We start from the raw sequence: 27,571 nt of genomic DNA on the forward strand, positions 1-27,571 counted from the left end.
CTGGATGTATCCGCCATGTTTCACACTGCTATTGTCTGTGTAATCAGACACTCATGGGTTCTGATCAAGTATTATTAAAACGATTAGACGCCAGCAACCTGTTGTTCCTAATCTCTGTTTTACCTAATTTGCTTTTTATCAAGATCCCATGAAAATAGAATTTGACTTCAGCAATTGTGAAATATAATCTACTAAAACAAGAGACCCAATTTAAATTGGGTTTATGCAGTATCATGGATTTGCTTAAATGTAACGTCCTCATTTGAAAGACTGTATTACATTTCGGAGACAGAGACTTCTTTCTGAACTGATTAGACTGTTAACGCTGCATTAATGGGTTTTTGGCTCTCTGGAGTTAACCCGACAAGCTTTTAAAACGGCTTTGACTTATCATTTATACAGTAGTTGGTATGGTGGAATATGTTGGCAAAACAGTTTCCTATTTTTAAACGTAAAGCAAACAAAGAGCAACACAAGCATTTATTGAGTTAAGTTTATGGCCAGGTGAATATAAGTCTAATATTCAATCTCCCTTTTAGCTCGCTTTTTTTCCTTACTTCAGGCTGTCTGCAGAACCAAAACACTAAACTGAAAGACCCTAAATAGGAGCTATTGATTACTTTTTGTCATAATTAATATTTGATTAAAAAACGTATTTGGTTACACTTAGTATCACTTAGTATCTTCACAATGTTTCATGAGAATGAGGACCATCAACCGCAACACAATGAACCGAAAACAACCTTGGCAAACTTACTGCATTACACATTTTTTTCAATTCTTTAATATGTATCAGTCCTTGTGATTCACCAGACCACAAGATGCATTTGAGTCCTCCGTAGAGCTCACCTTGAGAAAGTCACGAGTTAGATTTAAAATGACCCTTTTAGCTAGCTGCAAGATAGCAAAGGTTAAACGAGAACAGCTTTACATCTGCCCTTTTTTCTGTTTTCATTAATTTCCTTTCTCTCTGAAGCTTTGCAGTGTGTCATCCTTCCTTTAAGTAGTTTATGGAAGTGATGGCATCAAACTACATCATAGTACCTCCAGGTTCATGTTAAATGAGGACCCCATTACACGCGAAAAATGGGCCTGGTGCTGAATGTCTGGCTAAACCCTGGAGCAATGTCGGGAACATGTTCTAAAGAGGGAAGACAGGAGAGGAAAGTATTTCTCTGCTGAAGATGCTGCGTTGGGTTCTGTGCTGAGGTTTTCTGAGTACACTGAAAACACATTCACATGTCATCTTATGGGAGAAAAACGCCAGCATGATGTGTGAAACTACATTTAACCTGGCACAGATGGGCCTGTTACGGATTGTTCTTGGTGAAGGCGTGTTGTATGACAGGATGGTATCGGCATATTGAACAGTGGTTTGAGGAGCTTGTGCTGATTAAGAGATTTGGCCGAGTGAAGTTGTTAAATCTCTCTGGATCATGGGGAGCAAGCAAAGCTTTTCCAGAAGAGGATTTATTTACGTCTGCACAGGGAAGTCTACTTTGTGTTGAACTACACTGTAAATATCTTCTTAACACACATGTTTCCTCAGACTCCCAGCTGCAAAGTGAAGCTGGTGAGTCACTTCTGAAATACTACGCTTCAAAGCACAAACACCAAGTACGCTACACACTCAAAACAAAAGCATTATCGATCGTCAGTGTTGCGGTGCCCGCTCACTCTAAAGCGAGCGAACTCCCACAAACAGACGAAGTGGAGGCGCTGCTCGCGTCACCAGGAGAGATCACATTTCCCCACTCCGGGTTCTGAGCCCCGGCCCCAAGTGACAACCAGACAAATTGATTTTGAAGAAGCCCAGAGGCAATCACAGCACCACACTCGCCCACAATTACGTGTCCTTTAACAGAACGATCAATGTGCGCAGCCAATCTGACCGTTACAAGCCGGGACATGTTAAAATAGACTGTTTGGTTGGGTGACTAAATCTCAGAATAATGAAGAAGAGAGGTCCAAATGTAAACTTGGCATTATAACGGCAGGTGAGGTGTTGATTAACATAAACTGCTGATTTTAGGGTAAAGCAGTTTTATTTAAATCCCTGACGACCGACTGATAGATAGCTGCTTTCTCATTTCATTTCATTTCATTTCAAACCTTTATTTATACAGATAAAATCCCATTGAGATCATTGATCTATTTTCCAAGGGAGACCTGCTCAAGTAGTTCCCCATGAAACATAAAAGCATAAACAGAACAACAAAAGGACATCATACAGCATCATTTACATAATTATCCACATAAACAGGTACCAACAGCTTCCGATTGAGTAGCATCCAACCGAGCTTTAAAAACATTTAGTGGCACCAGATTGTTCAGTTTCCATTTAATTTGCAGACTATTCCAAGAGAGAGGAGCTGCGCATCTAAAAGCTGTCTTCCCTAAGACAGTCCTAGCAGTTGGCACATTTAATAAAACCACAGCATTCGATCTCAGGCAGTAGCCACTTACAATTCTCCGTGAGATCAGGGAGCAGATATAAGATGGAAGTTTCCCTAACATGGCTTTGTATATAAAAATGTACCAGTGACTGAGCCTCCGTACAGTTAGTGAAAGCAAGCCAGCCCTTGCATACAGGGTACAGTGATGGGTTAATGCTTTACAGTTTGTCACAAATCTCAGTGCACTGTGATACGCAGCATCTAACTTGACCAGGCAATTGGCAGGTGCATTCATATACATCAAATCACCATAGTCCAGCACAGGTCAAAGGTCACAGTGACTAGCCTTTTCCTGGCCTCAAGCGAGAAACAGGACTTGTTCCTGTAGAAGAAACCTAGCCTAACCCTCAGTTTTTTTAGCAGGTTATTGACATGAAGTTTAAAAGTGAGACAATCATCAAGCCAGATACCAAGGTATTTGTAACAGGCAACAACTTCAAGTTTTGTTCCTTGCGTAGTTACAATATCTAATATCTATTTTGAAAAGAGCATTACCTTGGTTTTATCCACATTTAAAAGAAGCTTTAGTTCAGAGAGCTGAGTCTGAATAATGTTAAAAACAGCCTGTAATTTAACAACAGCCTCTTTAATGGAGGGACCTGCACAATACATCACAGTATCATCCGCATAAAAATGTAAAGTAGCTTCATCCACATTATCACCTACGCTGTTAATATATATGGAGAATAAAAGAGGTCCTAAAACAGAACCTTGTGGTACACCATTAGAAATGTTTAACCACTCAGAAGATAGTCCATCAAAATGAACACATTGGGACCTTTCATGCGGCTTTCACACCAGCGCTTTTCAGTTTCTAGCTCCGAGCGGGAGCTTTTCTGGTTCAGCTCCGGTTTCCCTTTTCTGCTCCCGCTCTGTGCACACCGCCCACTGGCGCCCCAGAGCTGCCCCTGCTGCGTCATGACGTCACCGTTTACATCGCTGATTTGCCCCCCCAACGGCAGCCATTACGGCGCTCACAACAACAACAACAACAACAGCAACAACTGCGTCGGGTCGATGATCGTGTTGCTTTTAATCACACGAAGCCAGAATAAATTGAATAACGACTTCTCCAACCTTATACTTTTCTCCAGAGTGCCGTGGTTCATTGTTTATTAATGTGTTTCTGCAGCATTTACCGACCGCTGCAGTGCTGCTCTTCCACAGGAGTTTATTCTCCCGTTAGCTCCCGGTTAGCTCACACTGCAGCGGCCGCTCTAAAGTACTGTCCGACTCACACAAGCAGCTGATGCATATCCCCAGTTCCCCTTAGCCTAAGTGAATGTTTGTCAGTCTGAATTGACACTGTTTGGTATCACAACGCTGTTATGAAAGTTTCTCTGGTATAAAACGGGTGATGTTAGCATAGCAACCGAAGCTAAACTGACTACTTGCATCCGATAGCTGCAATAATACAAAACAACACGTCTGCCTCTCTCCACAATGATCGATAACAGTGAACGGATGGTCAAAGTAAGGCACACATAAACAGAATCACACGAAGCCTGGTTAGTGTTGCCTGACTTTATAAAGTGTGTTTATAGGCACTACTGCTTGTAGGCAGGCATAACAGTCGACCCATGGGAGGTGGGTTTAGTTTCCTGCACGCCTCGACGTAAGAGAGACGTAAGCGACGTCGCCTCTTAGCTCCAAAGCTCTTGCCTCTGGACCGACAATTTTTTGGAGCTGGAAATGAAGCGGATTCCGGAGCTAAGAGCCGGAGCTAAGAGCCGGCGCCGCTGCGGTGTGAACAGGAAAACCCGGCGCTTTTCAGGCTCTAGCTCCGAGCCGGAGCTGAAAAGGCGCTGGTGTGAAAGGGGCATCAGAGAGGTAGTTCACAAACCACCCCACTGCAAGGCTGGATAGGCCAATACTGAGTAGCCTCTGCTTTAAGATGAGATGATCAACGGTGTCAAACGCTTTGGAAAGGTCAATAAACAGAGCTGCACAACTCTGCTTATTATCTAAAATACTAGTAATGTCATTTACCACTTTCATTGTGGCAGTGATGGTGCTGTGTTTCTTTCTGAATCCTGACTGATGTTTAGACAGGATGTCATTTGTACATAAAAACTCCTTTACCTGTTCACTCACTAGGCGTTCAAGAACCTTAGCCAGAACTGACAATTTAGAGATTGGCCTATAGTTATTTAAAATAGTTGCCTCTCCTCCTTTCAGTAAAGGCAGGACATACGCTGACTTCCATACTTTTGGAATTGTATTTGTGCTGAGGGAGAGGTTTAGGTTTCTAAAGCTATACAATAACCTTAGCTCGGCTAACACACAATCTATAACTAAAACAACGACAAATATGATTAATTATGTTAAAACACGTTAGTTTTTCATCACTGCATGTGCTACTGATTTTTCACCTTGACCCTGTGGCTGTATGAGACCGTGATATGTACTGTAGTACGAAGGATATTTGAAGTAAACGCATATTTAAGGAACACATATAGCCCTGCAGGTTCATTCAAATTATACAGAAAATACAAATGTATGCCCTGAGATGTTAAATAGAAGGTAATGTAAAAACTGCGTCAAACAAGTAACGACATGAAGGCAAATAGGAAATACCCTGAAAAGAGTCTAACCTTGAAACGCTGTAGGGCTGCAGTATTTAGAGAAAGAGTAGGTACAAGCGTGTGTTTACTTGATTGCTTTATTAGAGAATAGCAGAAAATACATTTTATTTTTGTTTAGCAGGCATTTGGGGGAAATGCGTGGGGCTTCTCTGTAACTTGAAGGGAATATAACTTGACCTGAAAAAAGGCAAAAGAATATAATCGGATTAGCTGAATGTGAGCTGCATATCGTAATTTAGTCCCATAATGACTGACACAAAGTAGCAGACATTACTCTCCTGCACTCTTCCGTAGTCTCCTCACGCACTGCGGTTCTGATTGCTGTTTTATAACCCCTGCATGAGTATAACCTATACTAATACTGACGGCCCGCTTTCCAAGTCTGATCAGTCAGCCATACTCTTATAATGGACTATCAAAATAAGACATTACTGTAGGAGCACTGCACGTTGTTCTATAATGGTGTATGTCTGTTGACTGTTTTTTAATGATATCCATACTTGCAGCTTTTTTCTGTTTATAGCAGGTGGTCCGTGAGGCTGTAGTGTGTGTGTGTGTGTGTCACAGGGATAGTGAGTGGGCTCTTGTCACTGTGAGTTGCTGCTGGTGGTGCAGGTGCATCTGCTTTGACAGAACAGTCAAAGTACTCGTACATTTGAAGGGGACTTGTGGCTGTGTGGGCGGTGACGGTGCATCTGCCTGCCATCATGAGGACAGACAATGTTGGTCCTTGACATTTGGATACAATCTTTTGCATGTGGTTCAGATTGAATACATTATTTTCCATTAATGTCAAAAGGAAAATAGTTTTTTCTCAAATCAGTCTTTAGCAGGGAAGTCACAATACCAGAAATGTAAATGTTTGGAGTTTGTAGTTTACACCAACACATTTATTAAAAACCCAAAAATAAATCCCAACATACATTTTTTGGAGGAACTTCAAGAGGTCATAAACTCCTCTCTAATATGTATATTATATTGCTGTGAAACATTTCCGGTTTCTTGCCAAAATCTACATTGATAACGTTATATTTTATATTTGCCCAATGCTCATTTGTATAAACCATATCATAATTCAACTCACAGGATCAACTCGGCTAATGTCAACTAGCTCTTCCTATTACATTACATTACATTACCTATCCCATTACATCACATGTCACTTGTTAGACGCTTTTATCCAAAGCGACTAACATACTCAATACTGTGGGCAATCCCCACAGGAGCCATTGGGGTGAAGTGTCCTTCCCAGGGACACAACGACATGCTGACTGCAATGGGGTTTGAACCTGTGACCCCCTGATCCCAACACCAACGCTCAACCCACTGCAGCACACGCCACCAACCCAGATACGTTGTTTACAATGTAGCATTACAACAACAAAAATGGTTGCACCCCTGAATTCCTGGGAATCATTTATATTCTTCCCAGTAGATTCTCTGTGGTCAACAGGCCGTTTGCACCCCCACTATTCCTTGGGTTAGATTTATGTATGGGATCATTTAAAATCGCTCTGCTGATCTCCTATTCAAGACCTCAGCCTGACTCCACTCATCGACAACAGAGACCTACACTCCAGCAATGCATACAGAAAACACAAGGTCCTTGTTCAGTGTCAAAACAAATGCCTTCTCATTATTATTTAATATTTTGTTTCGTACAGACGAACAAGAACACGCAGGGAAATGTGGCTTTCTCCTTTCTGAACCTACACTTCTGAAAGCTTCAACTTTGTTTGACCGATGGTTTTTGTTGCACCAGCATTTTTTGGGGTTTAAATTCAATTCCCCACGTCTGGCAATCAGAGGAGTGTGAATAATTGATGGGGAAGTCATGTCTGAGGGCAAGAATGAAAAAGGGAGCGTGTTCCTGGCTGAGGGTAAAGGTTTTCCATCCTTCAGGCGATGAAGGACAGGATCCTCTCAGAAGTGGGACTTCAGTGTGGATCCTTCCTGATTGTAAAATAGGCTGGCTCTGTATAAAGTTAGTTCAATATCACACAGCGACCCACGACTTTGGTGCAAAATTAAAGAGTAAAAGATATAAATGAGAGAAAAATTGGCAAATGAGGCACGAGTTGTCAAGATTAAAATTTTAATTAGCTGGCTAGAAAGGGAAATAATTCCTGAGGGCTTATTGAAGAAAAAGCTCTAGCTACTGTATAGAAGAATATATATGTTAGTTTCAATGACCTTCCCTGTGTTATGCACTGAACAAATATCTGTGTTTTTACTACATCTTTTGTGATTGATCAATATTCCTTGGTAACAACTCATTTCATTGTTTGATTGAAATCCTTCCCATCCTGCCTTAGAGACATAAACGATATCTGTTCAGTCCTTACATGCTCTCAGATGAACTTCTCTTGCTTTGCTGTGAAGATAGGAAATGAAATTCTTCTAGCTCCTGATTGGCCCTGAGCAAAGATAAAGAACAGCGCTGTGACGCCATGAAATAAGATGGAATATTTTCTCTTTGATGAGACGGAGCAGAACATGTTACAGTCGGATGCAGCATGTGTCATCACAGTGAAGACTATTTCCTTGATGTCAGGACACGGTGTACATATAACATGACTGCAGCTGGCACTCATTCATACTCCAACAGAATGGACACCTGCCATAACAGAGACACCTCCAGATGCAAGATACTAGAAGAATATTATCGAACTTGTAAAATGTGAATGAGCTGTTGAGCAGTCAGTCAGTCTGTCTGCACTCACTGTGACTAGTAGATTACTAAGTGTGAAATATGAAGAGACACTGTCTTGGTTATAAGCCGGTTTGCTCGTAGCTGTAAATACACCAATGAATGTTATTCATCCTGGAAATGAGCAGAGAAAACACACTTCCTGCCTGAGAGAAGCTGGTGCAATGAAGTTACATTGTTGACTGTTAGCAGGCAACGCTTGATCTGAAATGTGATGAATGCAGCTGAAGAATCTCCACACGCAGCAGCATTTAAAGGTAACGCATGAGTATACTAATTGCATTTCAATTGAGCCAATAAGTCACCTCATTATGTGCGGTTTCAGCTGTAGTTTGTGCAGAAGTGATGAGCCAATTAAGCTCCGCAGAAAGTTAATGAATAACAATTTTCATAATTGTAATTTATGAAGCAATAATGCTCAACATGTGGTGTTTCCAGTTTGGCAAATGTGAAGTTATGCTGCTTCCCCTTGTTTAAATAACCATCAATTCAATATTTGTTTGGCTTGTGACTTCAAACCGGATGAAACAACATTGGCTTTTAGAGAATGTGATCTGAATTCGGAACAAAATCATGAAAGCAAGCATTTGTTACTTACTTAGATCATGTGAAACTGTTTTTTTATGTCGCTTTTATGTATACAGTTGTCACTCTGACCTCAGACGGGCAGTTATTTTCTTTCCAGTCGTTCCTAGAGAGCAGTGAAGATGATGCTCAGGTTCACAGTGTCCTCCACCAGAGATAGATGACACGGTGCAGCAGGCCCTTACCACATTAAAATCCCAATTTCCACTTTCCTGAAGCACATATAAATCTGAGTGTGGTGTGTGTTCGTGCGTGCAAGTGTTCCTCGATCAGTATTTCTGTGGTTGCACACTGCCTGCAGGAAATGTGGCCTTCCCTAAATGTTCCTCTTTGCTGTAAATGAACTTATTAACTCTCAGCACCGTGGGCATGTACCGCTGTGACTGATACATGCTAAACTGCACTCGCATTAAACCTGCATCGAGTGAGTGACTGTTAATGACTCCTGCAAATAGTGAATACCTGCAGAGAGACGGACTGCTTCCAAAAACAAATTCTGATTTGAATCCATGAAATGTACCCGCAGCCGGTGTTATGAACGAAGCGCTCCCTCAGGGTAGTGCAGTGCTGGGATATATTCACTGTATTTGTCACATGCAGTACAGTCGGTGGGTGGATGTGGTGAAGGAGTACGCTGACTCTGAAGCACCAAAGGTATCTCAACTTCTTTGTGTGTGTTTTCATTTTTTTTGCACAAGTTTTATGGCACCGTATACTGCAGAGGGACCACACTGTTCGGAACTGCAGCAGCCCGACAGCTATCGGTGAAGGGGAACTCAGCAGGGTAGAGATTAGCATGCAAGGATAACAAATGTTTGCCTTTATGAATGTTTTATTAGAAAACTGGCCCCTGTGCACGGTGATGTAAAAGGCCCCTGACCTTTCCGGTGTCGAGAAAAGCGTCTCTTTTTAGTCTTGTCTATACATCCATATAGTTTCCATGCATTTAGGTCATTTTCTTTACATCTCCATATTGTTGCATGGCTTTATCATCAGTTTGCGTCTCTTTTTGGTCCTCTTCTCACTGTAGTCATTTATAGTCTGTGTTTTTGTGATTCTTTCCACAAAAGAAGAGGTTTTTTGTGTCACTTTTTACGTCTTATACCATTTTTCACACTCAGCTCGCATCTCTGTGTTGTTGTTGTGCGTCCTTTTTTAGTAACATCTTGTAGGTGAAGCAGGATTTGCAGCTGCTTGTATTTGTTAGAAAAGTGCAGCTGATGTTCTGTTCTGATAAGAGAGGCTGTCTGTGTCTTTATTGAAATCTTCCTGTAGCTTCAGTAGACATTCCTGCTTTTAACTGAGCTCTTTCCGACTGTAAGTGTTAAAAGGCCCTGTATACAGGTCCTCTGAGTCCTCGGGCCCCTGGTCTGTTCAGTAATCCATCCATGTTGGCAAACTTGTCATTTTAATAATAAGTCCCACCACGTGTCCCCTTACATTAACAGCTGGATTGTAAATGAGCCATGACTGCATCACTTAAACAAGCAGCCAACACGCCTGAAACAACAGCCTCTAGCATCAGTACGTTGTCCACAAATGATTCCTGCTCCATTAAGTCCCAGAAGTCTGTTTTATGTTCACCTTACGTTGAGCTGAAACGTCTCCAGAAGGAGTACACTGTCACAGTATTTACCATGCGATGCATAATTCAGCCATGTCGAGTCTGCTCCATGTCATTTGTATGAGCAGGAACCCAACTTTGTTCTGAGAGGTACGACAGGTCAACTTAGTGTCACTATGACAACGTGAGGAGGTGGATTTCAAGGTCATCTTGACTTTGCTACTGTACCATCTCCTCTGTCAAAGATAGATTGCTGTAAGGTAAACTCATATCATGATTACATTGTGGTTTAACTGCTGTGTCATCGTACATGCCTCAATAATGTCCGGCATAATCAGAAGTAATTGGATTTCCATTCTTTAGTGTTTTGTCTCATGTACACGGAAGTTTTTACATTTTTACATTCATGTCCAGCTTTGCCTTTGGTTTTCCTCTGAAATAGCTTTAAACTTGGAAAAATGACATATTCTCTTTAAGACTGTCTTTTCTTTATTACCTTGTTCTATCTCTTCATTGAAGCTGCAGCTGTTGAGTACAAATATGCAGGGCTGCAGCATTCCTTCAAAAGGAAATATTCAAGTTGTCTTGTTTGCACATTCCTCCAAAGCTCAGGCAAACACATTTGGTGTCTTTGGAATATCAACCAGAATGGAAAAGAAGTATTGCAGTGTTTGGCTGCGCTGGTTGGCTTTATATTACTTTGTTCATTAACATGTGGATGAAAAACTGTGGCAAGTTTTTAAGTTTTAAATGTATACATTTTGAGTGAAAATCTATATTTCTGTTGCATGTTGTATATATATTAAAGGTGGGGTAGGTAATTTTGGAGAAACCAGCTCGAGTGCGCTAGAATTTGAAAATACACAACCGGAAAAGATCTGCCACTTCCTTACAGAGCCCCTCCTCCAACACACACGAACGCGCACATGACCAATGAGGGCACGAGATAACTTTGTGCTCCGATGGAAGGCTGACAGGCAGGTAGGCCATCCAGTTACTTTAGCCGGGCCGGCTCAGATGATTGGTCGTGATTATTACAGAACTATGGCTTCCACAGATGACGTGTTTTACGGATTTTTTGTCAAAGCACTTAAGATATTCATTGCTATCTGGATGTTAAGAGCATTCCATGGAATATAACAAAAAGTGTATCTCGAGCCGGTTTCTCAAACTTACCCCACCTTTAGACGCAACATGTGACACATCTGAGCCACAGAAAGGGATCTGCCTTTCTGCTGAGCTTTCTCCTCCGTATTCAGTGGAGAAACAATAGCCTTTTCTTTGTCTCTGCATGTGAGAAGACACCGACCGCATTAATCACAGTGTTTGTTCCCTGCTGTCGATGTGAGGTCTGTGAAACAGAATTAGCCCGACAGGATATTTACTGCATCATTCACTCAGAAGACAATCTGTGGCCAGCAGTGCTCAGTCTCTGTTTCTGTCATTGCTGAAAACCTGGCAATGGAACATGTAAAAGGTATAATGCTGTGAGGACAGATTGTGATTTAATCGGCCAAAAAATATCAGTAAATGCAATTTATTTTTAAATCCATTTACAAAAACTACAGTACCTTGACAGCAATTGTGAGAAATTGTTCCAAAGCAGGAAGAAAGCCTGTCAAATTGATATTCAGGACACATATTCAATAGCTTACTGCCAACTAAATCTGTGTTGTTGCTTGTTAAAGATCTCAAATATGCAATAGAGTCTGGATGCAGACCCTATAGGGTAGGCCCCCTTTAGGATCCGCCTCCTGGGACGGACCCTATAGGCGGCGGATCCTATAGGGGGCGTTTCCTAAAGGGTTATGAACGCCTCCTATAGGATCCGCCCCCTATAGGGTCCGCCCCAGGAGGCGGATCCTAAAGGGGGCGGACCCTATAGGGGGCGTTTCCTAAAGGGTTATGAACCCCGCCACTTTTAACTCACTTGAAATGTTCTCACTTGCTTGGTTTCAAAACATAACAAATGCCATAATCTGTTCATTGGGGATCATCAATGCTATTTCTCATTGCTGTTGCCGGCCACTATTGCTCATGTAAACCTGCTACTGCTGCGCCCCCTGTAATCTCAGAGGCACCCTGAGTCATGTTGTTCTGGAGCCGGGCCTGCACACGGCCATATACTAAACACACTACAGAGCCCATTCCGTGTCCTGTTAGTGTTTACTTCCTGTCTGCCTTCTTCTGGTGATTTATCTGACGTCCAGCGCTCCGTCTTTTAACCTCTTTTCCTTTCTCTTTCTTGATCCTCCTTAGCAACCTTCATTATAGTCCTTGACAGTGGTCTGTACTGCTGTATTAACAACGTGTCACATGTTAAGAATTTACAATAAGAATCCACACTGCCCTTCACTGGATGCATAATGAGCTGCACTAAACTACATTTCAGCATTTCAAATACCTAGCCATTCTTTTGCGGTTATTTTGGTGAAAGTAACTCAAAAGTAACTAAAGTAGTGTAACTCATTACATTTCAGAGACAGTAATATTGTAATGTAACTTATTACTTTCAAAAGACAGTAATAAGTCATATGTAATATATTACATTTTGGAAGTAACTTGCCCAACACTGGATATGAGACACTTTGTAAAGCAAGGTGTGAAGGAGGTCATTGATTGGCTTCTGCACTCCACCGGCAGGAGCAAGTGTTTTATTGCAAACAGACTTCAGTGACATGGAGAGGCATTAAACAAAGACTCCACAGGGATTAATAACCAGAAGCTGTTGGCTGCAGTTCAGCTTTAAAATGAGATAGTAAACACATCTATTCAAGAAGGAATGCTCTTCTAATCTCATCTCCACGGCTGCTTTTCACATTGTAATCAGTCTTCGTATGGTCCGTCAGATAACGCTGACAATAACACGGTAAAGGGACTTGTTCTCAGCGCCTGAAAGTGAACTAAATGCAGGAGTAACAAGAGGAAAAGTACACTGCAGACACGTAATCTGGTCACGCTGTGGGAACCATTAGAGAGGAGGTGATACTGCAGTGTTACTCTAGCTGCTGGCAAGGAGAGCGCTTGGTTTCGAGTGTGTGTGAGAAGATGGCTCGCAACGTGTCACCCATTCACCCCGGGAAACGGGTTCCCCCTGCTCTCTGTGGTTTATTACTAGAGCTATGTGTTGGCATCACTGACACGCTTAGTGTCTCACATGTCACTGCTGAAGAGGAGCTGTCATCAGAGCCAGACTAATAGATTTGAGATTGTGGCCCGAGGCGGTGATGAGTGTCACTCATGGTCCTGTTTGTGACCCGGTGCTGTACGGCTAAAGATATGCAGCTGCTTTGTTCCACTGGTGTTTGTAAATGCTACAGTAAAAACTAGGGCTGTCAACGCAAATGTTCCAAGTTCGACCCCAACTTCCTCCCGTAATTATAGCACCTATTGTCACTGTGCAGTTACACAGGCAATGCTGAGGACTAAGGAGAGATCCCCCGGTGTGTTGAATGAAAAATAAGTTATACTAAAGTAAAAACACGTTATTTTATAAATGTATACTTTCCAAAACAAAGCTGGGATCTGCAAAGTGCACAACACAACTGCTTTTTCAGGCGTACTAGTACTATCAATTTTGAATACTTGCATTATGCCAAGATCAATGCTTTCAATCAATCAATCAAACTGAATTGTATTACTAATTGTTGATGTTGTGCGATTGTGTTGCCCAGTTATGGTCACAGGTAGCATACCAGCCTCATTACACATGCTTTATGTGCAGAGCTCTTTCTCCTGCATGACCCCCCTCTCAGGATAACCCCGCCCCCTCCTCTAAACGGTGCATACTTCATGTGTTTTAAAGCTGAGGGGAGGTCTAAACTCACAGCACTGTGTGTAGTGCGCCGAAGGATAATGTACAGCAGTTAATATTTCAGAAATGAAGTGGAATGAGGAGTAATGTTTATTACTGCTGGGATCAGGGAGCATTCAATGATGTTTTCATCTGGCGTCTGGATTGCTTATTGAGCAATATGAGCGCCCAAAACAACTGCAGCACAGCAGGTTTTATCGGGTTCATCCTCACCTCAGGAGGAGTTCATCGTGTTTGATTTGGTTATGATTCGGTGAGAGAACACTGCTCATCACATGCAATATCCACCGTGTTAGGAGGGGATTGTTTAGGGAAAACAAAACCAGAGTTATGATCTTCTTGCGACCAGCTGTGCAAATTTGATTAAGTCAGGCTTGACCTGATATATTTCACCTGATTTAATAAAAAAGCAGCTCCAGTGGACACTTTTTTGTCACTTTGGATAGTTTGGGTGTCTTGCATGGCTCGGTGAACACTGACATGTGACCGCGTGGGCTCAGTGTCTCACACACACACACACACACACACACACACACACACACACACACACACACACACACACACACACACACACACACACACACACACACACACACACACACACACACACACACACACACACACACACACACACACACACACACACACACACACACACACACACACACACACACACACACACACACACACACACACACACACACACACACACACACACACACACACACACACACACACACACACACACACACACACACACACACACACACACACACACACACGTTCTCACTCCCATCCCTACGGGCAGGGCGTCCCATAGACCTTCATAGACCACGTGATCAACAACAATGGCCAACCTTCGTGTTATTCTCGGTGGAAAATGCCTATTTTAAGGTTCATTTGGCCATTAAAATGCGTTTTGATGTCATTTTATGCGAGTAATGAGTTTTTATTTCTGATTATTTGTGCAGTACATGTACATGATGTTTAGTTTGCTAGTTATGACGAAGATTACTTCATGAATGCTAACGTTTTTTTGGTGGAAATGTGTTTTTTCACAGCAAAGTCACCCTCTACTTGGACTTATTGGGAGAATCTAAAGGCAAGAACATCCCAAATATTCATTTAGGTCTTTATTGTAGACCTTTAGTGTTGCCGTCTGTGAGGAAAATACATGGGCTCAGAGCCTCGTATTTTTAAAATCTTTTTTTCCTTCTAATTTGTTATTCTTTTCAAAATAACACACTGTTATTTACTCACCAATAACACACAATTATCCTTGCTTTTATTTATTGGTTTAATTCCATAATCTCGGTCTTTGTTGGTGTTCGTCAGGAACTGAATTTCACGCAGCAGGATGTGATGAAAGAAAGTGACCCGGGGCGAGCGGAACAATGTCAGCTGTGCTAATGACAGAAATACCCGATGCAGGTGCTTCTGAGGCTGTTACTGGCCGGTGTCCTTGCTGCAGGACAGAGACAGTTTGAAACAGTGTGCTTTGGGACTGCAGTAAAGAGAAGTTCTTTGTTTCTGTGTGATACTGAATCTGCCAGATGTGCTTTATCGTGCGTCAGAACGACTCTGCAGTGTTTATTATGGCTTCGGGAGAGTTCTGTCCTCGAATGCATCGCAGTGCTGAGTCATGCGCCTCTCTCTGTTTACAGACAGCAACCCTTAAAGGAAAGGGGAAATCACAGACGTATTCGTGGAAGCTTACAAACATAAAGGGAAAACTTCAGCTCTGAAATGACCTGATATGTTTGACTCACTGAGTGTAACCTTGCATTCTTGAAGAAAACTAATTTGTTATAACATGCCTCAACGGTGATCATAGAATTGAAGAAAGAGGTAAAGTCTTGATCAAATGAAGTAAACTTCCCTTTTCAAACTCTTAACATAACTCCTATGTATCATGTATAATATATGTCCCATTCAGCAGGTACTGTACAAGCTCACTACTTCACATTCACATGCATTTTTACTACAAAGGCACTATTTGATACGCTTTGGATGTAGTATGTATGATACATTATATATTGATAATTGAGACTTAATTATTCGACCCGATTGTTCAACATTAACAATGCGGCCCCTATTTACTTCAATTCATCAACGCATATCTCTGTTTTTTATTCTTTAAAAACCGCGGGACTAATACATAATCGTTTTGTGGGTAATTCTTAAGCACAGACAAGAGATTTGTCTTGTAACTAATACACATCCTAGCCCTGCAAAATCCAGCTTTGTTTATTCTTCATGTCCTCAAACAACTGTTCAACCTTGTAGGGAAGATATATTTTATCGTCCAAAAGTAAGTGCCAACATATATTGTATTCACTGGGGTTGAAAACACATAAAAATGGTGCTTTTGTGTTTCTGCCACCTTTTGAAGAGAATAACCTTTTTCTCTGGACCCTATTTGTGTGTGATTGATAGCAGTTGGATTCGGAGCACGCCATGAGGGGCACTGCCCGCTGATTCAGACCATCTGGGTGGGGGGTGCAACCCGCGGCCCTGCAGCAGCATATTCCTGTTTAACCAGGTCAGGATGTGAAGTGACAGAGTGGCTCTGCAGATGCAGGCGGATATTGGTGACAGCATGCATTTCAGTGACTGCAGTAACAAATAAAGCGCCGAGTGTGGATAAATGACAGATTATTGTTCCATCGATAATACTGTGATTGAATCTACTGTACAGAGGCACTCATCACCCCTGAGGCTGCAGCACCTCTACACCCACTGTGTGTCTTTGTCCTCTAAAGACCATTAGTAATGGATCCCTAATTAGAAACAGCAGGCTGTAGATTAAGTCCAAAATGAGCATCTGGAGGGTGAGCTTCTCTCGCCAACTGCTGTTTAAATACGGTGACTGAAACCTGCTTTTATGCCATCCTGTTTTTTTCAAAACTATTTTCGTGTTTCCAATATGCTGCAGGAGACATTTGCGCTCATATCTCTCTCCGATTTTCCAGGAAGGAAGCGCTACGCATTAACAATCTTCACATGTTGTCTTGTGTTGATGAGTTGCCGCTGTTAAAGCTTAATGTGAATCATTTTCCTATCTCCATTTCATTTCCTCTTTAAGAGGCGCTGCTTAGCTTGCCGTTCTGAGAGAGCGTGTTAAAGGAAATCAACCAAAACGTGTTCTTCAACCATCATCAAACAAACTCAATCATCACCGCCTCCTGTCAAGTGTTTTTCTTTTCCCGTCAGCTGTGTGTTGTATTTCTAATACACATGGTGAAATGAAAGATGTGTAGTTTGTTTCAAAGAGAGTTCTGACACCTTGCATGCTTTTGGCAGGCCGTATGTGACGTCATGGAAACAAAGCCTGTCTGCTCCTTGTTATTTACATTGCTTTTCACTCAAGGGCCCCTAATCTTTTTTATAAAGTCGACGTCGCATGTAATGTCCGACGCTCAAAGTCAGAGTGCATCTGATCTAAATACTGTTTAGAGGGGGAAATGGAGTCATGCTTTTAGTGAGATAACATTATTGTGAAGTAAGCATCTTTATATTGACTTAAAACCCTTGAGATATATGTTTGGAGATGGAGAAGCTGCTGTCGTCTTAATTGGCTTTTTTCCAAGATGAATCAATGGCTCCCTCTACTGTCCAAAACATGACAGTGACAACATGCTTCTCTACTATCAGTGACGGAATTACAACATGAGAGAAAAACAAGATTTCTAAAAGAACATTAAAATAATACAACTTACAATTCCAATACAATCAAAGAAAATAGAATAATTACAATAAAGTAAGATATTATAACAATAAGATTGTAATGGAACAAATCTTGGCCTGGCTGAAACCACAATTTGACTGATCAGGCATCATAAATCAAACGGCTGACCCTAATGACCCTGGTGTGCATTAAAAAAGGACAAGAGTTGCTCGTATGCAGCAGCAGCAGCAGCAGCAGCAGCATGCCCTCGCTGTCTGCTTGCTGCAAGAGGAAACTGTAACACAAATGAATCATAGCTCCAGTGTCACTTCCTGTCTCTTAATCTATCGGTTAAGATACTCTTCCTGTTACCAGAGGGACTCCCACATCAGTGTTATTGATCAGATGTCGGCTCTGCTGCTGCTGCTGCTGCTGTGTGTCACTCTGAATCACTGCAGTAACTTGTGTTGTGAAATCAACTGGAAGCTTTCCAATTGGAGCACCAACTAAGGATCTGTTTATAATTAAATATGTATTGATTTATGTATCTTCATACTGCATGGGTACTTCCAAATGATTATATATAGCTTGTTTTTTTTGTTGGACTTATGAACTCCTTGTACTGTCCGTCCATATACTCCACATTGTTGTGATGCCACTTAGAGGACAATATGGATATGTTCCTCTTCATATCACCCTTTGGAGAAACTGGACCACTGCAGTAACACATACATATATTCATAGCTTTATATCATTATTAAGAAAAGGCAAATACATTTAAAAAATATATAGAGTACCAGTAACATTAAACATTTATAAATGCAGTATAGATATGGTGTCAGGGAAAAGGAAAACATGAGCTCGCATGGATAGAATATCCAAGAAAATGCTCACACCCAGTCGAGGAAAAACATAAGATATATAAAAATGTAGCCTTCTATCAATAATAATATGTACATGAATACCAAAATGTAACATTTGTACGCCTTCATTTTGATGCAAGACATTTAATTTACTCTCTGAAAACAACCATGCAGATGTATGTATTGTATTGTGCGTTACCTCACGGAATCCATCACTAAAGCTGTTGATTTATTTCCTATAAATTGACTCATTGGTAAATTGTTTAATATTTCAGCTGTAATTCAAAGGGATATACTCAGACAAAAAGGATACATGTCATTCTGTGAGTCAGATTGGGGTAAACCTTATAATATAACCTATAATTAAACTCACAATTTAGAATAGAAATGTTCTCAGGAAAGTAGGTTTGGTTTCCTGCTATTTACCTCTTGCAGAATTGTATTTGTCAACATTATAATGGCTTTTGTGAGGCTGGACGTGCTCCATGTGTTTCGTACATTACAGTGGACAAAGGCTTTATTATAAGTATCTATAATGTCTTTCCCAACATATTTGCGTTTGTCTTCAGTTGTCTGAGTCACCGCTCTCATCTGCAGGGACGGCTATTCACAGCTTCCTGTGGCCGTGGCTACCCTGGTGCCATCACGGTGTTAGTTCAAAAGACTGCGGGGGCTTCAGTGTGAGTCACGCACACAGACCACCAGCACTTTAATGAAGTGCTGTAGATGGTTTCAAATTGATTAACAGGAGAGAAAACGGTTTTTGTGAGGTGGAAGAAGGAACAATGCTTCAGGATAATGGACACACATCTGAAGGTGATGCGGCAGCAAGGACTCCAGATGTAAAAGCATTTAATTGTTCAAGCAGATTGATGGATCATTAGTCCTTGAAACAACCAGGCCTGATAGTTATTGGTACATGATGATATGTTGTGCTCTGTGCACTTAAATCTACTGATTATTATTATTAAAAAAATTACACTTGTGCTGTCAGTGCAATTTCTCTCTTAAATCCCATATAGCTAATCATATAGTTTTCCTGAAGTTGGTGAGTGTGGAGATGATTTACCCCAGAAACGTTTGATTATTCCTTTGTATTCTCTGGAGGGCCTAATTGAATGAAAAGTCATTTCTAAAGTCATAATCAGGGAACACTTTGAAAAGACATGCTCAGCTGATTTGGACTGATCTTCAAACAGGGGTTAGAGAGTTCTTGCTTTACCTTAGTACACTTCTCACATAGTTTCAGGTACAACTTCATGTAACCTGGATCTCAAACTGGGATTGCCTTTCATATACACGTGTACATAACTGGATAAAGTGTTTCTATTATCTGTTGTTCTGCTTTTGCTTTAAACTCAGAACATGCTAAGAACAAACGGTTAACTGTAAATAAAAATCGGTTACATTCTCGTTTCTGAAGCCACTGTTGGGGCTGTGAACGAACATCAGAGCGATAAAATGTGAAGCTCTAGACCAGGGGTGTCAAACTCAAGGCCCGGGGGCCAAATCCAGCCCGCGGCTTCATTTGATGTGGCCCACAAGAGCTCTGAAAGAATATAATATGTTTATTATACGGTTACATGGCGATTTACAGAAGCACGTTGCCCATAAACTACATGTCCCACAATGCATCTCAAATGTCCCCTTTTCTCAGAATTTGACTTTTTCTTTGTCACTTTTTATCTTCAAAATGTCACTTTTCTTCTTTCTTTTTTTTTTCTCCAGAATTTGACTTTTTTTTTTAAATCATTTTGTGGCATTCTCACTGAAGAGACTTGCAATTACTTGCCCTAGACTTCTGCTTTCAGATGTAGTTAATTATGAAGTTATTACCCTATCCGATAATAATCCAATGCAGAGGAAATCATGTAATATAATGCATTCTTTTATATATATTAAATATGTATTCTGATAGTCTTAAAGTTACAACCGGCCCTTTGAGTGCAACCATAATCCCTACGTGGCCCGTGATGAAATTGAGTTTGACACCCCTGCTCTAGACTCTTGGTCTTCCTTGTTTTGTACCCTACAGACAATCTTAAGAGTTTATAAAAGGACATTTTATATTTTCAGAACAACCACTAGGTTCTTGTGTATTACAATCTGAAGCAAATAACCCTCAGAAGAGTGGGGTGTATCTGAGAAGGTGAAGGAAAGATTCATTTTTTCTGTAAATGGACTTTTGTCTTTTGTAAATCCCTGTTAAGCTTTGAATCAAAACCCAGGTCACACATTAAGCTAGAGAGCTTTCTTCAGCGTCACTTTTCCCTCACCGGCCTCATGCTGAGGTAATTACCGCCGTTGCTGGTCAGACTCCTTAAGCACAACTCCATTAACAAAGAAATGAGTGCACATTGGTGATTCAAAGGTGTTCAACCTTCAGAGGGGGCACGGCCACTGCTTTGTGTGTGAGTGTTGGATCACACACTTTGTATTGTAAATGCAGCGGACAGGAAGCAGGTTAATGGAGTGGGTGCTGATGGAGACTTGATTGCCGTCACATGGTTCATAAAATGAATGGCATGTGGGTGGTACAGTAAGGGGAAGTATTTTTCACCTCACCTCACCCTCTTATCGCTGTGGTATATTCTGCTCTGAGCACAGGATGAAAAGGGGAAGATGTGAACATGACCTTCACCATATAATCCTGAGGATCTGCTTCCCAGTCTTTCTGCCAAATAAGCATCGGCAGGATCACCTCTGAGGAGCCATCTCTTTTTTTTTTAGAAAGGTCGTATTACGGGATGTGGAATAACTTGCACGTGGAGTCAGGAGATTCTCTCGGCAGTATTGCATTGGTCTTACTTCAAATGCAATATTGCTAGATTTCTCATCTTTCTATTTTATTTTTCTCTTTGATATGAATATGACTGACAGCATTAACATTTTAACTCAGAGTTCTTTTGTGGCTTCAAAGACAGGTTTTTTCAGTAACAATGGATCTGTTACTGTTGATGTAACCAAGGGAATATTCCCTTTCATATATCAGTGTGTCAGCATTTGTGCGGTCGACACTGATTGCGTGTTCATCATTTAAATATCTGATGACTAGCCCAAGCCCTTTGTTTTATTGTTCCCGTTCCCAGCAGGAGACGGAGTTAAAAGTCAGGCATAATATTTATCTTCAGCATGAGCTCTCTCTCATCTCCCTGCAGACCCCCCCCCCCCCCCCCTTCCCAGTGTGAGGGGAGGTCTTCAGTAAAGGGCACTCTCCACAGCATGTTGCAGTCTCAATTAATAGGTGCTCAATCAGTTATCGAGCGCTCACTTCAAAGCGGGAAAACAGATGGGAGCGGGGGGGGGGGGGGGGCTGGGGAGCATGCGCGTCAAAATTCAAAACTCACGCATGTTTTCCTCCCACTTCTCTTCCTCCTCCTGCTGCCCACATGGCCCTTCTGGATAAAAAGGAGAGTTTTAGACCGGAGACTTCATTCTTCATGTGAGGCTCTCACTGTCAAGCCGTCCCGGTGTTATAGTGAGTGTGAAGTGAAATATAGCAGGACTTCCAGATCGCTGAGTGAGAAAGTGTGAAAGGCATCATGGGGGCTTTAATGGTCATCTTCTCTCTGCAGCCCAAACAAAGACGCAAGACAACAGGTAGGGAGGCAGGAGATGCTTTCATTTCATGCATTTTCCAAAAGTCAGCAGCTTAACTGAATGCCTAAGAAGAAAGGTTATCGCCTTTTTAGGACATGTATTTAGTCTCTTTGTAAGTTGTGCTTCAGTCGGTGGAATTGTTGCTAAAATATGAGCACTGAAAAGGTCTTCTCTGTGTTTGACTTTGTCCTGCATTTGTCTTTGTGTGTTTTGGACTCATGTTTCCTTAAAGCTCTTCTTTAATCGACTTTTTTCTCTACATTTCCAACACCAGCAGTCCATGAAATAGACTTAGTAAACATTTCGTTCTGAACTCCACAAAATCGCTCGGCATTTTCCATTTGCTTTCCTGATAATTGGGGGCAGTACACACTCGCAGCGTGCCACATCCACACACACTCTTATGTTACATCACCGTCTCCCTGTGATTATGTGCTGCTCATCAGAGCTTGTCACCGCGACAAAAGAAGAACAAGTCTGCTCTGTCTTCATTAAACAACAATGAAATATTGAGTAGGCGGCCGTCGGACAGTGACTGTTCAAGGTTATATTTAGTTGTGTAGTTAGAGACAGACACTTAAAGTACAGTAAGTCATGTTTTACTGGGGAGTGGGCTTGAAAGCAAAACAAATGAGGGTCTCCTGGTTAATAAATCACACCGAGCGGGCACTATGTTGCACTGTAAGCACATTTCACAGGGACCTAGAAAGGGAAACATGGGACCCAGTCTTGCAGGGGATAATGGATGGACTTTCCCATAATGCCATGCTAAGCAGGTAGAGGGAATCTTGTTTAAGAAATGTAGGACAGCACAGCAGTAAGTTGATCATGTATAATACATTGCAGTTTAAAGTTATAAGAGAAGCAGATTGGACATTCAAATCCTTGTAGTTTTTGAAAATAAATTGTCTTTGGAAGAGGTTAGATTTAAATTTGATCATTCTCATTTTCAAACATTATGTTTCTCTTTCAACATTTGAAAAAGGCAAAAGGTGTAATATTGTGGGGGGTTTGGGTGGAGTCAGCTGATATTCAGGGCCGAGTCTTAGGTTGAACTATTGAGATGCAAACATGTATGATTTTGATCCAGACGACGTAATCATATTATTTTTTCAAATCTAATTATATGAATGCATGTAAATAAATAAAAAGAATGTAACAGATTGTGCATTCATATGCAGACATCTGTTGATAGAAGACTAGCTGTGGACTAATCAACAGACTATACATGAGAAACATTTGGACTACCTATGTTGCAAATGTATTATCTTTTCAATTTACACACGGCATCTATTGCACGTCTGTCCGTCCTGGGAGAGGGATCCCTCCTCTGTTGCTCTCCCTGAGGTTTCTCCCATGTTCCCTTTAAACTGGGTTTTCTTCGGAAGTCTTTCCTTGTACGATGTGAGGGTCTAAGGACAGAGGGTCTAAGGACAGAGGGTCTAAGGACAGATGGTCTAAGGACAGAGGGTGTCGTATTGTCATACTGATATTCTGTACACACTGTGAAGACCACTGAGACAAATGTAACATTTGTGATATTGGGCTATATAAATAAACATTGATTGATTGACTATACATGAAAAACAACAGAACATTTCCTGTCATCAAAAACACTTGAAGTTTCACAAAACAATATGCACTTTTGAAGTCTCTTTTTTGTGTATTTCTTTCATAGTTTAGTCTGCTTTGGTTGAAGCAGTCATTTCAGGCTCTTGGAAATGTCGATTGACATGTTTTGCATTTAGTTTCATGAAAAATCTAATCACATTTTGTGGGCCATTTTGTCCAATCCTGCAGCACTTTGATTGACAAAAGGAAGTGTTTTTAGATGAGGACAAAATTATAAAATGCGCAGTGTGAGAGACATGAGTGCTCCTCCACACCACTCGAATACACTCCATCTACATGAGAAGAGACGATGGTGTTGTTACCCAGAGGAACTTTAGCATGCAACTCTTTTCACACTCCGAGTGTTTGAAATGTCCCTCACATAAGAGACGTGTCATGATGTGTTCAGCCTTCATGCTTTCTGTCAATATGATTTGGTTGTTCGTGTTGTCAGGAGCTGTTGTGAGCAGTGTGTGTAGGCGTGAGCAAGGTACACTCGGAAGCAAAACATTAAATGTGACTCAGAATACCAACTGGTAAATGATTGTGTTTGTGCCTGTCAGTCACAGAAGAGGACAAACCTTGAACGTGCCCGACTTATAGAACAAAAACGTGTTTATTGTTATGAAGCTGAGGTCTGTTTTCTGGTGATGATTCCTCGTGACATTAACAAGAAGAAGTGATGGAGATGTTCGGTGTCTTGTGTTTGCAGAACTGAGAGCAGTTCTTCTTCTTCTTCTTCTTCTTCTTCTTCTTCTTCTTCTTCTTCTTCTTCTTCTTCTTCTTCTTCTTCTTCTTCTTCTTCTTCTTCTTCTTCTTCTTCTTCTTCTTCTTCTTCTTCTTCTTCTTCTTCTTCTTCTTCTTCTTCTTCTTCTTCTTTCTGCTTCTTCTTCTTCTTCTTCTTCTTCTTCTTCTTCTTCTTCTTCTTCTTCTTCAGTATGAAAAAGACCAATACTTTTAGTTTGTACTGTAGGGATTTGCAATATCCAAATAGCAAAATGTGCAAACATATTGTGAAGTGCAGAGAAGTCCTGGACTACAAACGGTATTCTACAAACTTACAAAAGATCTTTGTTTGGTACAGATCCTCTAAAAAGTCACACCATGTTCACTTTATAATATGTGTTCATTTGTAATGTTTAAGAAATAAGCATTCCCTCTAATATCGCAAATCTTTTTGAAATTGTGGTGTCGACATTTCTTTTTTTCTTCAAATTGTGCAGCCCTAATGTATTCATAGAACATCTCCATTAAAAACACATAACTACTGTGAAAACAAACAGTACAGCGAATCCTCTTCCAATGGGTGTCATCACATGTTTCCAGCCCATCTGTCACATGCAGCACTTTCCTCAGAACCGGTCAGAAGTGACGCGTGGAGCCCTGCTGAGATCTCAGAGAACATTTGGTATGCTCTCGCTTCTTCAGCACTCTCCTCTCACCTATTGATCCCAATCACAGTTTGAACTACGAGCCAATGAGAAGTTCTTTCAGGACTCGTGTATAAATCCTTTTGATACATGTATGGCACTTTAATGACAGGACGTAAATGTTCTTTATGATAACTCTGAACTCTGAGCTTCTACAGACTAAGGAGCAGCACTTTGTTGAAGAACAGTCATTGTTTTTCAGAGTAGAGCTTATTCGTTGAAATCATTTTTTTATGCAAACATCTTTAAATGCTGTTTTCAGCCTCTCAAATATATTCAAGCTTGTTTAGGGTTTCCCTCAGTTGGTGTGCAGTTTGTTCTGTGAAATAATCCCATGATCCCCACAGGGCGTACTGACCAGTGGGGGGCCTTCCTCAGATCGTTGTAATGATTAGCTTCCTGCTCAGAGGAGGATCCAGGTGCAGAAAGTGGGATTAGATAGACTGACTGTTGGTCAGAGCAGCACATCGTGACATCTGCTTGTAAAAACACGATACAAATCTATACATGTAATGCAATCTACAGGATTTCCAGGTCAGTTCAGGAGCGATTTGTGACACAACCTCTCCTGAAGATCCTGTTCAGCCCAGTCCAAAACATTTTGTAGTTCTTTGCCATAAATAATAACTACAATGATGAGAGGGTAGCCTGTTCTAGCTAACTGCTGTCGGTGATGTAATTTTGAAATGGCCGCATTAGATCAATGAGACAATGGGGAAATGTTGATATTAAAACTATCCATAACTGTTATTTCTATATTATAGTATCAATCATTCTTGCTTGAATGAAATCAAAAGGGGCCAGTTAACGTATAGCAACACTACATTTGTGCAAACCCTGGGAATTTTAAGAAATGTCAGCAACAGCGAATCAAATCTTACTGCAAACCAGGGATATTCATAACCATTTGTTTTTGTTCTCTGTTTTCAAGAGACCACTAAGTCAAAGGTAGGATGTAACACAACATATGGCCAATATTGTAATGCACTAATAATACAAATAATCTTTGAAAAGAGTGGAAACTGGAAACTGATTCAATTCGGAGCTTTTGTTCATTCTTGCAGTTTCCACTTGATGGCAGCAGACTCAAACAGCTTCTTGCTGTAATGAATGAAAAAAGAGACAGTAATGTATTTTAAAGGCTCCTTGACTAAAATGCAATACATTTCACATACACTTTGAAATTGTCATTTTCTGTAGGATGCAGGAAAGGTTCTGTTAGGTTGTCATTTGTCAAAGTTCCCTCAGATTATTCTAAATAACTATTTAGCAATATTTCACTCCTCATGTAAAACCATGCAGGCTCTTTAATATTGTTATAACATCAAACAATGAGTTTGATGTTATTGCATGTGAACACAAAATATATCTGAACATGTTGTGTGCAAACTCACTGCATCACCAATATCCATTACTGGCAATTTAACAAGACTGATGGAAAGTAGCTCAAAGCTAAATCTGGCATATTTACACTTGGCACATCTCATGTTTTAAGTGCTCATTAATGTGCAATGTCCCTGCCAAATAAACGAATGAAAAAAGAAAAATATATAGTGTAGTGGCTCACTGTGAATACTTGGGAGGTTTGCACAACCAGAAAAATCCTATTGATTTTAACCTTCATGCTTATCGAGGAGATATTATAGTTAGCAATGGTTATTTATTCTCTAAAAAACAAACCTCTTATTGCAAAATAGAACACTGAAATGTGTGCTTTTTACTAAAACAGGAAGAAGTTGCTGGGAATATTTTACAAATAAATTGGTTCAGCAACAGGTTGCATTAAGTCAAACTAAATGCTCATGTTCATAGTTTTAAAGGTGCAAGACTACAAGCACAAATGTTTTTTTTTTTAATTAATTGAGTCATCTAGGGACAATGAGCGCAAACAGTATGGCACCCACTTATGTTTTCAAATATATAATAAATTAAATAATAACATTTGTGCATAATTATAATCATCATAAGTATCATAATTCCCGATGGGTATTAATGACTTAACAACATATTTAATTTTAGACTGCTCATTAAGTATAATACACTGATTTATTCTCACATTAGACAATTAATAAAAAAGGCATAATTAATCTACAATTATATTATTTTACTGAGAATTGTAAAGAATAATTCATGTAGAAGAGTATGTGTAGTATATTCAGGCTACACCTTTTCAGTTAGTATACACTTTCTTTGTGTTTCACATTTCAAACGTATGTATTGGTTAATTTGAGATGAATAAGTTGAAAATGACCAAAAATAAGCTTTAACATGTCATTCCTCCTGCAGCAGTGTGCAGGTGCAGCAGAACTTCTCTCAGTGCATGCTCCATCTTCATCCAGCACCACCATGCTCCACACACTGCCAATTACCTTCATCACACTGATTGATACAGCACATTATGTACTGATGATATGCACAGAACTCTGATTATTTTCATTAGCATTAGCCACGGCCCTGATTGCACCCTGAGTAAAGTTGGGAGGTGATTGCAGAGCAGATGCTGGAAAGTTTCTGTGAGGGTAGGAAAGGTTCTGAAAGCAGGAACACACATATCAGAGATAAAGCAAAAAGCTGTTTCAAATTACTACACAACTCTTGAAATGTTCTTCCTCTCTGTAAACTAAATCTATAATCCTAGCACACCCTATCCACATATTGATATATCTTTGCAGTATTTATTTTAAAT

At 40.7% G+C, this 27,571-nt stretch overlaps 1 protein-coding gene across 5 annotated transcripts in view; it reads left to right on the forward strand.

The window, feature by feature from the left end:
- The window catches only part of kcnip4a (potassium voltage-gated channel interacting protein 4a), a 165,309-nt gene that overhangs the window by 65,373 nt on the left and 72,365 nt on the right, over window positions 1-27,571 (forward strand). The window contains exon 1 of one of the 5 annotated variants that reach the window (XM_034106612.1): window positions 21,698-21,844. The exons of the other annotated variants lie outside the window; for them this stretch is intronic. Coding sequence (XP_033962503.1) covers window positions 21,787-21,844 — 58 coding nt within the window. The 5' untranslated portion in view covers window positions 21,698-21,786. Of the gene's footprint in view, window positions 1-21,697; window positions 21,845-27,571 lie in introns of those variants that run through there. 5 annotated transcript variants of the gene reach the window in all.

This window comes from Pseudochaenichthys georgianus, chromosome 18 (genome assembly GCF_902827115.2).
Source record: "Pseudochaenichthys georgianus chromosome 18, fPseGeo1.2, whole genome shotgun sequence".
Taxonomy (NCBI): Eukaryota; Metazoa; Chordata; class Actinopteri; order Perciformes; family Channichthyidae; genus Pseudochaenichthys; species Pseudochaenichthys georgianus.